General features: G+C 51.3%; 1 protein-coding gene across 1 annotated transcript; it reads right to left on the bottom strand.

The window, feature by feature from the left end:
* Positions 1–8,365: 8,365 nt before the first annotated feature.
* Positions 8,366–10,921, bottom strand: SP9 (Sp9 transcription factor; the record flags this gene model as incomplete). The annotated part of the gene is made up of 2 exons (XM_080927179.1): positions 8,366–9,808; positions 10,901–10,921. The coding sequence occupies 2 exons, from the start codon at positions 10,919–10,921 to the stop codon at positions 8,366–8,368; spliced, it is 1,464 nt and encodes a 487-aa protein (XP_080783305.1).
* Positions 10,922–12,464: the final 1,543 nt, after the last annotated feature.

The following is a 12,464-nucleotide window of genomic DNA, read 5'->3' as shown; positions in this document are numbered from 1 at the left end:
ACACCTTTTTAGACTTTATAATTTTTGTAATGTCAAAACCTATGCAATACTTGCTACCTTAAAAGAGGGTTCCAAACCAATATAGTGTTCCTGAAGAAAAACGTGGAAATGCATCCTATAATTAAGAAGGAATTGAAGAAATACACTTTCTTACACTTTGACTTTAACCCAAATGTAACACCACCCTTAACTTTATAAGGTAGCCCCTAAGTTTTTTTTAATCTCCTATTTAATCCTTCCTGTTGAAAATATTAAACCATAAAGGAATAATTTTAAAAGGTCTAATCTTACCCACCCAATTCTGAGTGAATTTTACAGATCATGTGAATCTGCAGCTTAGGTTTTGGCCTTGGCCACCCACGGATGATAGCCAACTGCAGTGGGTCTGCTCTAACTTACAAGTAGACGGGGAGGCATTCTCACACAAACATGAAGCGACGGCCTTGCTCACTGTGTCTGCATGCGCTGAGGAAACTGCAGGTTGAGACTGAGAATGGTCTTTAAAATATTAGGCTTCTAGTAAGTAGCCAAAGAATCCCCTAAGTTCAATGAAACCAAACGAAATTCCACAAATCGAGACATGAGATTTGTCATTCTCCTTACCCTTAATAGAGAAAATCTCTTAAAGTAAGTCTGCGTACACGTTGACAGTTTTTCCCTTTGGCGTAGACCTGTATGCAAAGGTACTGGACATTTTGAATTTTAGGGACATGCTCCAGCTCTTCCTAAGCCTCATTTAACACAACACTACCGTAATAATTCCTGTAGGAGGCACTGTCGATTTACAAATGACCAGGAAAAAGCGGGTTGTTAGGTTGGGGTTTGTTTATCTGGATGTCTACATAGTAAATTAGTCATAATTTCTTTTAATAATTGCCTAAATGGGCAGAAATTACCGCGGCGTAGCGGCCAGAAGGCTCACCTTGCAGTGTGACATGGATCTCGCTTGAATTATAGTTGCAATAGAAAGACTTCATCTGAAAGATTATGGAGAGATCTTTCTTCCAGGTTCTTCCATGAGGCCACTGGATCCAATCAGTCTCGCTGCTGGAGCAGGCGTTTCTCTATTTCAATCACAAAATTTAGATCCACGCGGGCTATTTTCATGCTTCTGACCTAATGGACAAGACACTGGTGGAGCCTCTCAGGCAAGGCCGCATCCTCCACACCCCGTTCTTAGGACTAAGGAGCAGGCTAAAAAAATACTTTTGGTCTTATTTGGGTTTTCTGAGGAGATGAATTTTACTACAGTTACCACTTCCTGACAGGTGCTAACAGGCGGGGGTGGGGGCAGAAAAGAAAATACCCCCGAGACTGAGCGCTTCCCTGACTTGAAGTTTCTACTGTGTGGTTCCTAAGGCACAAAAGGGAGCGGATAATTCTTTTTCTCTTCCTTCCCTCTTCACTTCACCTCACACATAGCACCCCAGAGCCCCACAGTGTACCCAATACTGTAGAGAGATGAGGACTGAAACGCGAAGGTCTGATTGCAATCGAAGATTTGGCGAACGGCTCACGAGTCGCATACCCGCGACTGAAGACGTGGAAAAACCTCTGACCCTTGTTGGCAGCGGCTTTTAGGGTGCCGAGGCCTTCGGAACCGGCCAGATCTCCACTAGAAAGGGACATCGAGAAAGCAGAAGGCGGCGGGAGCATAATAGTCCTGATCAGGGTCACCAGGCCATCCTTAGATGCCACCTTTCCGGGATCCTCACCTGACAGCCAGGGACACAGTACAGGGGGAGCAGCTGGGCGTGTGGGAGCGCACGACCACCCAGCTTTCTGTCCACGCGCCTTATGAGAAAAGGTCAGCTTAGCTCTTTGCATGGGTCCCCTGGCGCTGGACTTCGGTGGTCCAAATTCATCCAGACGACACTCCCAGACACCCCCCCCCCCCAGAGGCTGAGGGCCAGGGCAGTTGCTATCGTCCCAGAGAGCCTGGCCCTTGTCGCCCTAGCCCGGCTGAAGCCTTCCGGGCCTCCCTCGTGTGTCCCCTACGCGGGTCTCAGGGCGCACTCGCCCTCCGAGGCTTGGGAAGCAAGAGAATGTTTCTGCTCGCTAGGGCTCCACAGGTGAAGACCGCGCTTCGGGAAGCCAACACGATTCTCCAGCTCCTGGCGCAAAAGAAGAAAATGCCAACTCTCCTAGCAATCTACAAAAAAGAAAGCGGACTGAGGGAGTCACACCCTATCCCTGCATTTCTTTCATCAGTGAATCACCCCAGAAGTGGCAAGATGCTGCAAAAAATAAATAAATAAATAAATAAATAAAAAAGAAGAAGAAAGAAAGAAAGAAAAAGAAAAGATAAAAGAAAAAAAGAAAAACAATGCAAAATCTTTTCCAAAGAAAAACAAGGCTACCATCTGGGAAAAACCTACAGCCCAAAACCTACAGCTTTCCCCAGACCCCGGCCAACTGACTCTGGAGAAATGTGTCCCTACGGACATTTAGAAATCTTAACTGGAGTCTCAAACACGGTACATATTTATACCAATGATATATGGGGAGGCAAGTCTGTATGTATTTACATCATCCATATTTCTATAAACTCCAGCGTCTGGAAAGGGTGGGGGGGGGGGAAACAGCACTGAACGGTTAAAATTATGGAGAAGGGATAATAACTGATTACTAATTTGAAAGTAAATAAACAGGTGACTTTTTCAGATCAAATTCCTCCTTGGATCGTTACAATAAATATCTCTGAAGGAAGCGCTCTATTTATGTTGTCATTGATTAATTCTTCACTACCTCATTTGATTTCGATTTAGAACGATTTGATTCTAATTTAATTAGCATGTAATTTGGATGTACATAATTACTGTAATTATGACATTCAGGTAAGGCAGCTTTAGGCTGAAAGGCAATTTCAAATTTTCTAGCAACCTACTTTGTACTGGGAAATGGACAAGGACTTTGCGCCCTGCTATCCAAGTAGTAATTAGCACATCTTTGAAATAGGCAGTGCGGCGGGGTTTGTATTAAAACAGCAAATACAAACCCAGCCGAGTACCAGCTACAAAGGTGGCTGTTGAGTTCCCAGAAGCGCGCTGCATTTTACTGGCTTGAGTTTAGGGAGCTGGGCACCCCGGAGCCTCATCGTCTTTCTTAAAGCTTCGGGAAACTGCGTTTCTTTCCTCTTCGGGCGGGCACGGGGTTGGAAGGTGTCGCTTTTTAAATAAAAATATAAGAACTGCTGAAGGGGGAGGGGAGGGGAGAAAGTCGCTACAAGCCGTCTGTAGCTCGTAGATGGGGGAGGGGTGGTGGACTAGGAAGAGGAGGGAAGGGGGCGGTGGGAGGCAGGGCGATGCACAGAGAAGAGAAAATTGGCCAACGCCCCCAACTGTTATCTCATTTCAGATTTGGGTTTCGAAAAGGCGAGGACAAAAGGGGTGGGTCTGTTCTGGGAGGGGGTGCGCACCCGTCGGGAGGGCCTGGAGCGACGGCTCTGGGGGCTCCTCGTCGCCCTCCGGGGCCCCCGCCGAGCTGCCCCGCCTCGGCTACCCAGATGCCCGCTGCGCCCAACTCTGCCAGTGGCCGCCTCCCAGAGCTCGCAGGCCCTGCAGAGGTCTGTCGAGGTGCTCGGTGGGTCCAGACTGGCCATAGCTGTGAGACTCTGGCTTTCCCTTCTATCCTAGGGGTTCTGGGGACCTGGAGGGGTCTTGGTGACCTGGTGGCGTGAACTGCGTTCCCGCCCGTCCTGGGTAGCGTCCAGGCAGATCCCATGGTCCCGCAGCCCCGGATCCCAGGGTGCTGGGTGAAGTGTGCGACGAGGCAAGCTGTGCCCACCGCGGGATCTCTATCCAGGGTGCACGTCGCTGCCGCTACCTACAACGCTTAGCCTTTTCATCTAGGAGTGTTGGAACACCCTGAAATCGCCTGGGAAAGAATGCTAAATGAGACAATGAAAAAGCTGGGTCCAGGGCCAGGCGGGGTGTAAGTCTGTTTTGCTTGGATTTTTTTTTTTTTTTTTCAGGAAGTGTGCTCCAGAAATAATCCACTTCCCTTGGAGCCACCGCTAGGCAATGTCCCCTCCAAACGGGGCTTGTCCCTAGCCAAAACACAAAACCCGGCTTTTCTTTGCCTGATTCCCTGGGCTGTCGGAGTTCGCAACAGAAGCAGGTCTCCAAGCGCTAAGAGCCAGGCGCCAGGCCGTCAGCGCGGACTCCACTCCTACGCAGGAGCTCTAGATGGCGCCAGAGAGCCGCGTTCGCCGTACGCCTCTTGGGGGGAATCAAGAGCTACTGTCAAACATAAAAGCAAATCAGAGTTTTCAGTTTTTTTTAATGTGTTAAGAATGTTATTCCTTAAGAAAATTTGTAGCTAAATTATTCTCACTTAAAATAAACACTTAGTATACCAATTACACAAATGGGCGGGATTTATGTGAGATTTACTTCATCTGCATTTTTGTAGTGGAAGAGAGTCTTGGTGAATACAGATAATAGATGCAAATAAGATTAGAGTTAAAATAAATAAAGTTTCCATGTGAATAAAAAGAAATTCAATTTTACACGACTGGCGACGATTTGACGGAATGTCCAGACACGCGGTTCAGGTGCACAATCTAATCTCATTCAAGGGTTTTCAAACGTCCTTGAGGAAAGGAGAATTTAAAAAAAAATTTTTTTTTCTTCTCCTTTTTTCCTCATCAGGTAGGACCCAGAGGGTCCTCCAAAGACTGGGGGTAAATTATGCCAAGAAAGAAAAATACTGGGGAGGGTGTGGATTGGGACCCTAGGCGCAGGCCCAGCAAACTTGGTCTTAGCTCATCTACTGCGCGCGAGCTGGAAACAAGAAATCCCTGGAAACTCGCTGAAACGAAATTGCATTTCTCCTCACCCCGGCGTGGGTGGGACTCCTGGACCCGGATCACAGTCCTAGCTTCACAAAATCCACTTCCAGGAGGCAGCCCTCATTCTCAGCGTGGGCTCCCCATCTCTACCCGGGGCCCAGTTAGGCCCAAGCCGCGGGAACGCGGAGGTGGCCCCGGGGAGGCGCAGCGGCACCTCAGCTGGGGACCCAGCTGGCACCCTAGCTCCGGGACCTGGCCTCCGGTGCACACTCTCTTCCATTTGTCTTAGTCGGTCACCACCTACTGGGGTCAAGGTCTCCCCGGGGTGCCTAGAGCGTGGGGGAAGCGGGGCTGGGATGTTTGCCCTGGTGGGTTTTCGACAAGAGCACGGGGCCGGGTCCCTCTTGGCTCAGCTTGGAGCCCAAGATGTCTGGCTGGACGCTGGGGTCTGGGCTGCCGCCCGCGGTTCACCGGAGCCGCAGTGATGGACGTCGGCTGACCCGCGGGGCAGAGGCAGCGCGCCGAGGCCTTGATCACTGGCCTGCGGAGGGAGCCCCTCCGGGAACGAGACCTGCACAGCCAGGCCCTTTGATCTGCCTTTATTATCAACAAGAAACAAAGCTGCCTGGGACCGACGTCCCGGCGCCCTCATTCCTCAGGAACCCCCAGCACGCACTCACCTCCGCACCTCCAGCCTGCAGACCCCAGACGCACGGGACACCCTATGGGCCTCAGAGCCTCTGTCCCGAACCCCAGAATAAGCGTACCCTGCCAGCTTTTCCCCGAGACCAGACCCAAACTCGAAGACGCCTTGGGGGTGGGGGTGCGGGGCGTCCCAGGCAGGAAGGGATGAGCCGAGAGAGAAAATGAGCAAAGGAAAACCAAAGGAAGAGGAGCCAGAGAAAGGAAGAAGCCACTGAACCTCACGCTGCAGACTCCCCGCTGGGAACCTTCCTGCCCTTTCCCCGTTGCCTTGCCATTTGGCCCTTCGGAGCAGTGTTTTTTTGGGTTTTTTGTTTGTTTGTTTGTTTGTTTGTTTGTTTTTTATTGTTAATACCAATAATTTATTCTTTCCAAAGAATCAAAAATCTCCATTCAAGTTTCCAAGGCCAGTAATAAAAAACGAGGGGGGGGGATTTATTGAAGCTGACTTCCCTTGCAGTTTCTATTGTGTGAGACGTCTTTTAGAAATATTTTTATTCTGTAAAAATGTACTTTCTTTTTCAAACTAACATTTTTTTTTCGAATTGCGAAATTGTCTCATTTACCAATTTTCCTTTCGTCATTTTCTCCCGTCTCCCTCTTTTAAACTGGGGCTGTTAAGTTGGTGGTCAAAAGACAAAGAGAGTGAAAATAATTTTCATTTCAATAATTGCCTTCTGGTCAATTTAACTGTGCCTTATTTTGAAAGAGACTGTCTAAATGAGATTCCTGTCCCAAATGTGTTCCCAGGCCTGATCCCAGCCTTTAATTATTCCTGAGGTTTTTTTCTTCAGAATAAGACGCCGCACTGAGTAATCACAAAGAAGGCAGAGAGCATCCTTGAACCTTTTCAGAAGCAGCCACTGATATTCAAATAACCTGCGATGGCCATTTGCCGGCGAGCGGACCTAGGCATTTCCAATTCACTATTTGCATAGACCAGCCGTCTTTGAAAAGGAGAGGAGCAGTTGTCTTCCATAACATTAAAAAGCCTAGTTATCAAATCAAGTGCTTAGTTTGGGGCTTTTAAAACGTTTACACTTTATCTCAGGTTGCCCTTTACCGTTTGACATGCAAATTTGGTGCAGTTAATTTAGACAATTAAAAAGATCTTCAAGGGAGCTTTGTCACAGAGAATATTTGGAGTTTTCCCTGTGGACCAGCTGAGATAAAGTTGCCCAGAACAAATGATGTCTAGGAGATTAATTAGATATTTGATAAGACATGAATCCCTAATAAGGGAATACAAGGCACAGGGGGCTGCTGTGTGCTCTAAGTCAAAATTAATAACATTTAACAAGATTTTCATTTAGGCATGAAATGTCTTTTCCGGGGTACTGACTCTAGTGATCTGTTCCCCAGAGATGCCTTCCAAGTAGAGGGCCTTGAAAAACTAAAAGATATTTTTTTCTAGAAAGATTTTTTCTCTCCATAAATTGTTTTAAAATCAGTTTAAAAAAAAAACAAACAAAAAAGCAAAAAACAAAAACAAACCCACCAGTTTTCTCTGAGCCCTCCGAAGATAGGCAGGTACCTCCCAGTTAAAACTATCAAAATACCTGGCTTTTTAAAAAGGCGATTCAAAGGTTTAAAATGTCACCTTTTGCAAGCCTTCCCATTAAGTGATACAACTACGAATTGTTATAACCCGGTTTAATTTATGCTGTTGATATACAAATAAATAATTTTGACTTCTCAAAAATGTATATGTGTCATGGCTTTTGCAACCCATATAAACTTCACTGCCTGCACCTAACATTAAGGGAATTTGTTTCCCAACCAAACATAAAGTTGATTCCACATTAAAGGTATTGTTGGGAAAACGGGATAATTTTAAACGGAGGAGTGTTGTTCAGAGTCCTTTAATAACACCAAAATGAAAATATGATGTCAAGATTCTCTTCATACAGATAAACGCATTTAATTTCTTTAGATGACCTTAACTTACGTGTTTTGAGTGAAATGGTAACTCAACATTTTAAATATCTTTTACATATATACTGACTTTCACAAAGTGCATCAGAAAATTAAAAAGAAACTCCCTGAATTTCAGGAATTCACAAAAAAAACTATTCGAATGAACATTTACAAGAAAATAAAAGAGAACACAATCCTTTGAACCCTATTTATACAGATGTTATGAAATACAGAGAAACTGTTGCTAGACTTCCAGTTGAGTATCTCACCTTAAGCCTTTTTTGATGCTTCCTTTTTTTAGAAAAAAAAAGTCTCATTGTAAGTAGACATCAAGCAGGACTTGGAGATTTTATATATAATATAATCCACACAAAGGGTTTGTTTTTATAGGTTTCGTTTGTTTTCATTCCAAAGTTCTGACAGTCCTTTGCTGAGTAGTAGCTAGATTTTTTTTGTTTTGTTTTTGTTTTTTGAGAAAAGGACAGAGAAGGACTGAGGGGGAGTGGGCAGTGGACAGTGGGGGGAAGGGACATTTCTGTGTATTGCTCTTCTCTGGAGAAGTTTGTTGGAGTGGGTGCCTGTGAGTGCGCGCGCGGGAGTATGCGTTCTTGCGGTTGTGGGTCTCCGGTGTGTGTGTGTGTGTGTGTGTGTGTGTGTGTGTGTGTGTGTGTGTGTGTGTGTGTGGTTTTGAACCTGTACTTATGTTGGAGGATGGCTCGCTTTTGTTTCTGGACCTCGAGATCGATTCTCTTCTGGACGCAATGGGTGGAGGGCAGCTCCGGCGCCGCCAGCAAGCCACCGCCCGGGGTTCCGCGCTGCTCCACCTCGCGCCCAGCCTGGGCTCGGGGGCGTCACTGGAGCCCCTGCCCTCCCGTGCGCCCACTCGCTCGCCCTCCGAACCTCTCGCTCCCTCTGGATGTCTCTACTCGCTCGCTCGCACCTCTCCGCCAACCTCTAGGAGTCGTTGGGACCGGTCGCAGCTTCCTTGCCTCCCGCCGAAGCCGCCGCCGCCGCCGCCGCCGCTGCAGCCGCCGCCGCCGCCGCCGCCGCAGCCGCCCGGGCTGCACTGACGCCGGAGTCGTGCAGGATGAGGTCGGGGGACTCGGAGCGGGGCGTCTCCAGGTTGCTGGCGTCCGTGTCACTGTCGCTGCCCTTTTTGCCCCCGCCGCCCCCGTTGTGCGTCTTAATGTGTTTGCTCAGGTGGTCGCTGCGCATGAAACGCTTGTTGCACACCGGGCAGGCGAAGCGCTTCTCGCCCGTGTGAGTCCGCAGGTGCCGCTGCAGCTCGTCCGAGCGCGTGAAGCGCTTGCCGCAGAAGAGCCAGTTGCACACGAAGGGCCGCTCGCCCGTGTGCCAGCGCAGGTGCGCCTTCAGGTGCGACGTCTTGCCGTACACCTTGCCGCAGCCCGGGATGTGACAGCTGTGCAGCCCCTTGCGTCGTAGGCTCGCCCCGGCCGGACCCAGACGCTCGGCCTCCTGGCAGTTGGGGCAGTCGCAGGTGGCACGGCCCGAGTAGCGACGGGCGGAGCGCGCCGAGCTGCCCCCGGCGGCGGCCGCCGCGGCGCCCGAGATCATGGCACTGGCGGCCGCCGCGGCCACCGCGGCGCTCGAGTCCGAGTAGGAGGGCAGCACCGGCTTGAAGCCGTCCTGGGCCAGGAGGTGCTGGCTGGTGGAGAGCAAGTGCGAGGCGGCGGCGGCCGAGGAGCCCAGACCCGTGGAGCTGAAGGCCGAGTGCGTGAGCGAGCTGAAGTCGGGGTTGTAGGTGCCCAGCTGCGAGTGCAGCGAGGCCTGGGGGGCGCCCGAGTGCAGCGAGCTCTGCAGCCCCCCGGCGGGGTTCTGCACCTCCAGCCAGGACCCGGGGCTGCTGTGCACGTCCCACCACGACGACGCCGCGCCGTTGGTCACCTCGCCCGCCGCCAGCGTCGAGTGGAAGCCGGACTTGTACCACGACTCGTACGGGTGCGCCATGCCCACGCGCGGGTACAGGCCGTCGGCCGCCGTCGTGTGCACCTTGGAGATGAAGGCCGACTGGCCGCCTGCCTCCTGCGGGGACACGCCGGCCGCCGCGGCCGCCGCCGCCGCCGAGTTGGAGAAGAGGCCGCCGTAGTCGCTGCTGAAGGCGGACGACGTGGGGGACGTAGAGGCCAGGCAGAAGGCGCTGTTGGCGGCTCCCGAGCCACCCGCCAGGCTGCCGGAGCCGCGGCCGCCCGTGGCCACAGCGAAGCCCGAGAGGCTGGAGCCGAGGTTGCAGCTGGACGAGGAGCGCTTCCAGGGGTGGAAGCCGCCTTTGGCGAAGGCGCTGGACTCGGGCAGGGTCGTCAGGGGGCTCGTGTTGCCGATCTTGTTGCAGGTCGCCGCCAGCATGGCCAACGGGGTCGTTCCGAAGCGTGGCTCTTCCTGGAGTGGGTGGGGTGAGGGAGGGAGCGAGGAGGAGGAGGAGGAGGGCAGGAAGAAGTGGGGGGAGACACAAAGTGCACCGGTGAGCAGCCTCGTTCCCCCCGCTCCGGTCCCGGAGGGCCCTGGCACCCCGGCTCGCGCCTCCTCCCCGCGCGCTGGCGCAGGACAGAGGCGATCACGAGCGAGGAGGAAAGTTGTTCTTCGATGAGAGTATAGATCAGAGATGCCTCGGTTTTCTCCACCTCGTTCGCTGCCAACCTTGTCTAGAATCAGACCTGGGTTGACGCCATAAGCCCGCTCTTCTCCCAGAAGCCCCCAAGTCGCCCTTCCGGGTATAGCATGAAGGTAAACACACACACAAGAAATAGCGGGCGAGGGCAAGGGGATGGCCAAAACAGCCACCCAGGGCCGGGAGAAACTTAGAACGCTCCTGGAATGAGTGGCTACGTCTTGGCTATTTTCTTTTATAGTTCAAACACGTCGTTTTGATATTTACACAAACACACACACACACACACACACACACACGATTACAAAAACAATCCAAGTATAAACGGCCCAGTGATGGCTTTCAAAGTCAAGGGCAAACTGAGGAGCCACGCTATTGTAAATGTTTATTAATGTAACTGCATGGCCTGCAAAGCAAGACTTTCCAGAAAATGCTGTAGTGTAATGCAACAATCCCCAAACCAAATGGCAGGGGGTGGGGGTGGGGGGATGTTAAAACCAAGAACGGAGGAAAAGAGACGTTCGGCTTTGCCTCAGAAACCAATTAAAGGGGGAACTTGCTTAAGAAATTCTTATAAAGGCAAAGGTCCCAGGTTCCAATAACTTGAAAAGATCAGTTCCGGAAATGTAGAAAATGCTAAAAGGAAACTAGAGCTGTGGTCTAGCAACAGTTTCTTGAGAGCTTCTGACCCAGAGAAGCCATAAGAAAACAACAACAACAAAAAACAAAAGCAAAAACAAAAAACCACCACCACCAACAACAACAAAAAATGAGCAAAGGCTTTGCAGCCAGCGCCTTTTCTTTTTTCTTTCTTTCTTGCTTTCTTTCTTTTTTTTTTTTTTTTTTTTTTTTTTTTTACTTACCCCAAGTATGGACGTGGCCATAGCAGGTCTTTGGGCTGCGCGGCGAAGCCGGGAGCGGTGTAAGCCTGGCGGCGGCTGGGAATCACGGCTCGGGTCCCGCGCGGCTCCCGCGTCCCGCGCTCGCGCCGAGCGGACTCTGGGCTCCCGCCGGCAAAACTCAGCCTAAGTGCGAGGAGCACCCGCTTTGAAGTGCCGCTGGCTGCGCCTCTCGCCCAATGAGGGCGCAGGCAGAGCAGACGGGAGCTGCCCCGCAGCCAATCAGACGCTCCGAGGGGCCCGAGCCCGGGCTCCTGGCGCGTGCCAGTCAAGTCTGCGGGCGTGGGTGGGAGGGGGGCGGGCTGGGGACAGAAGAAATTACAGCGCAATTAAAAATTTACACACACTCACGTACCAAGCCAGGTTTAAGTACCGTTGAGACCAAGCCGCAAGCCCCCACCACCACCATCACCACCCTGGCCACCTCAAGACGTTGCTACTGAGGGCTGACAGTCTTCACTCCCCACTTGTGGGAAAGAAGCAGGAGAGGTGGGGACACCCGGCCTAGGGCACAAGCGGAGATGGTCTGCGTTCACACGTTGTTGCTGCGAAGAACTTCAGCTTGTAGTCATCACTCTTGCTATGGATTTTATCCTGGTCGCGGTCCTTTCCCCAGTTTCCTGTTCCCACCGTATTCCTTTTTATGCTCAGAGTCCTATTGAGCAGAGGGCGCAGAGGACAGCTGGGCCTCTCCAGGCAGGTCTACACCCACAGACTTGGGAGAGCCCAGAGCCTGCTACATCCCGCCATTTCCCTCCAGCGGTCTAAGTGACTTCCTAATTGTCGCTCTGGCCTCTGACCCGGAGGGGGGGGTAATACAAGTGCCTATCACGCCAGAAGCTTCTGGTGGTAATTGAGGGCACCCTTTGTACGGCTTCGCCAGCGCCTAGATACCAGGTTAACCCAGTTGTCAAATATGACTAAACAGTGGGACGTGCTGATTATCTGCCGGGTTTTGCTGGGGGCTGGCGTGGGGGTGGGAAGCATCAGCCCATACAACACTCTGCACGAAGCCGCTTATTTTCACATTGTAACAACTTTGGAAACGGAGACCAGCGCGAGCGGCGTCCGCCCCCCACCGCCACCCCCGCTGAAGCTGCAGCTTGTGCCGCTGTTTGTTTAACCCGGTGGAGATTTGCATGTCGGATTTCAGGTTGAAGTCGAGTTTTAGGGGATGTTTATAGACTCTTTTTTTTTTTTTTTTCCTCCTTTGCTTCAGATCCAAACTATCTCCACCGCAGACTGCCAGGGCCTAGAAATTCCTTCTTCAGGGCCAAGGGACTCCAAAGGTAGGCTCATCCTCACCCTGTGGTCACAGACTTCGGAGGACCTCTCCGGAACCTTCCCCGAAGAGTCTGCGAAAGCCAGGCCACACGTGGGCGCCTCCGCGTTCAGCGAGCTGCAAGCATCTTCAAAGCCTCTCTGGACCTTGGTGTAAAAGAGGTGTCCTCACGCTTCGCGAGGCGCCGCCGCTGGAGGGTTTCCTGTTTCTGGGCTTCACTTTTTGTCTTTTCTAGGGTAGCCAGAG

This window comes from Micromys minutus, assembly GCF_963924665.1.
Source record: "Micromys minutus genome assembly, chromosome: 13".
Taxonomy (NCBI): Eukaryota; Metazoa; Chordata; class Mammalia; order Rodentia; family Muridae; genus Micromys; species Micromys minutus.
The sequence above is the reverse complement of the archived record's forward strand: the minus strand, read 5'-3'. Positions and strand labels throughout refer to the sequence as shown.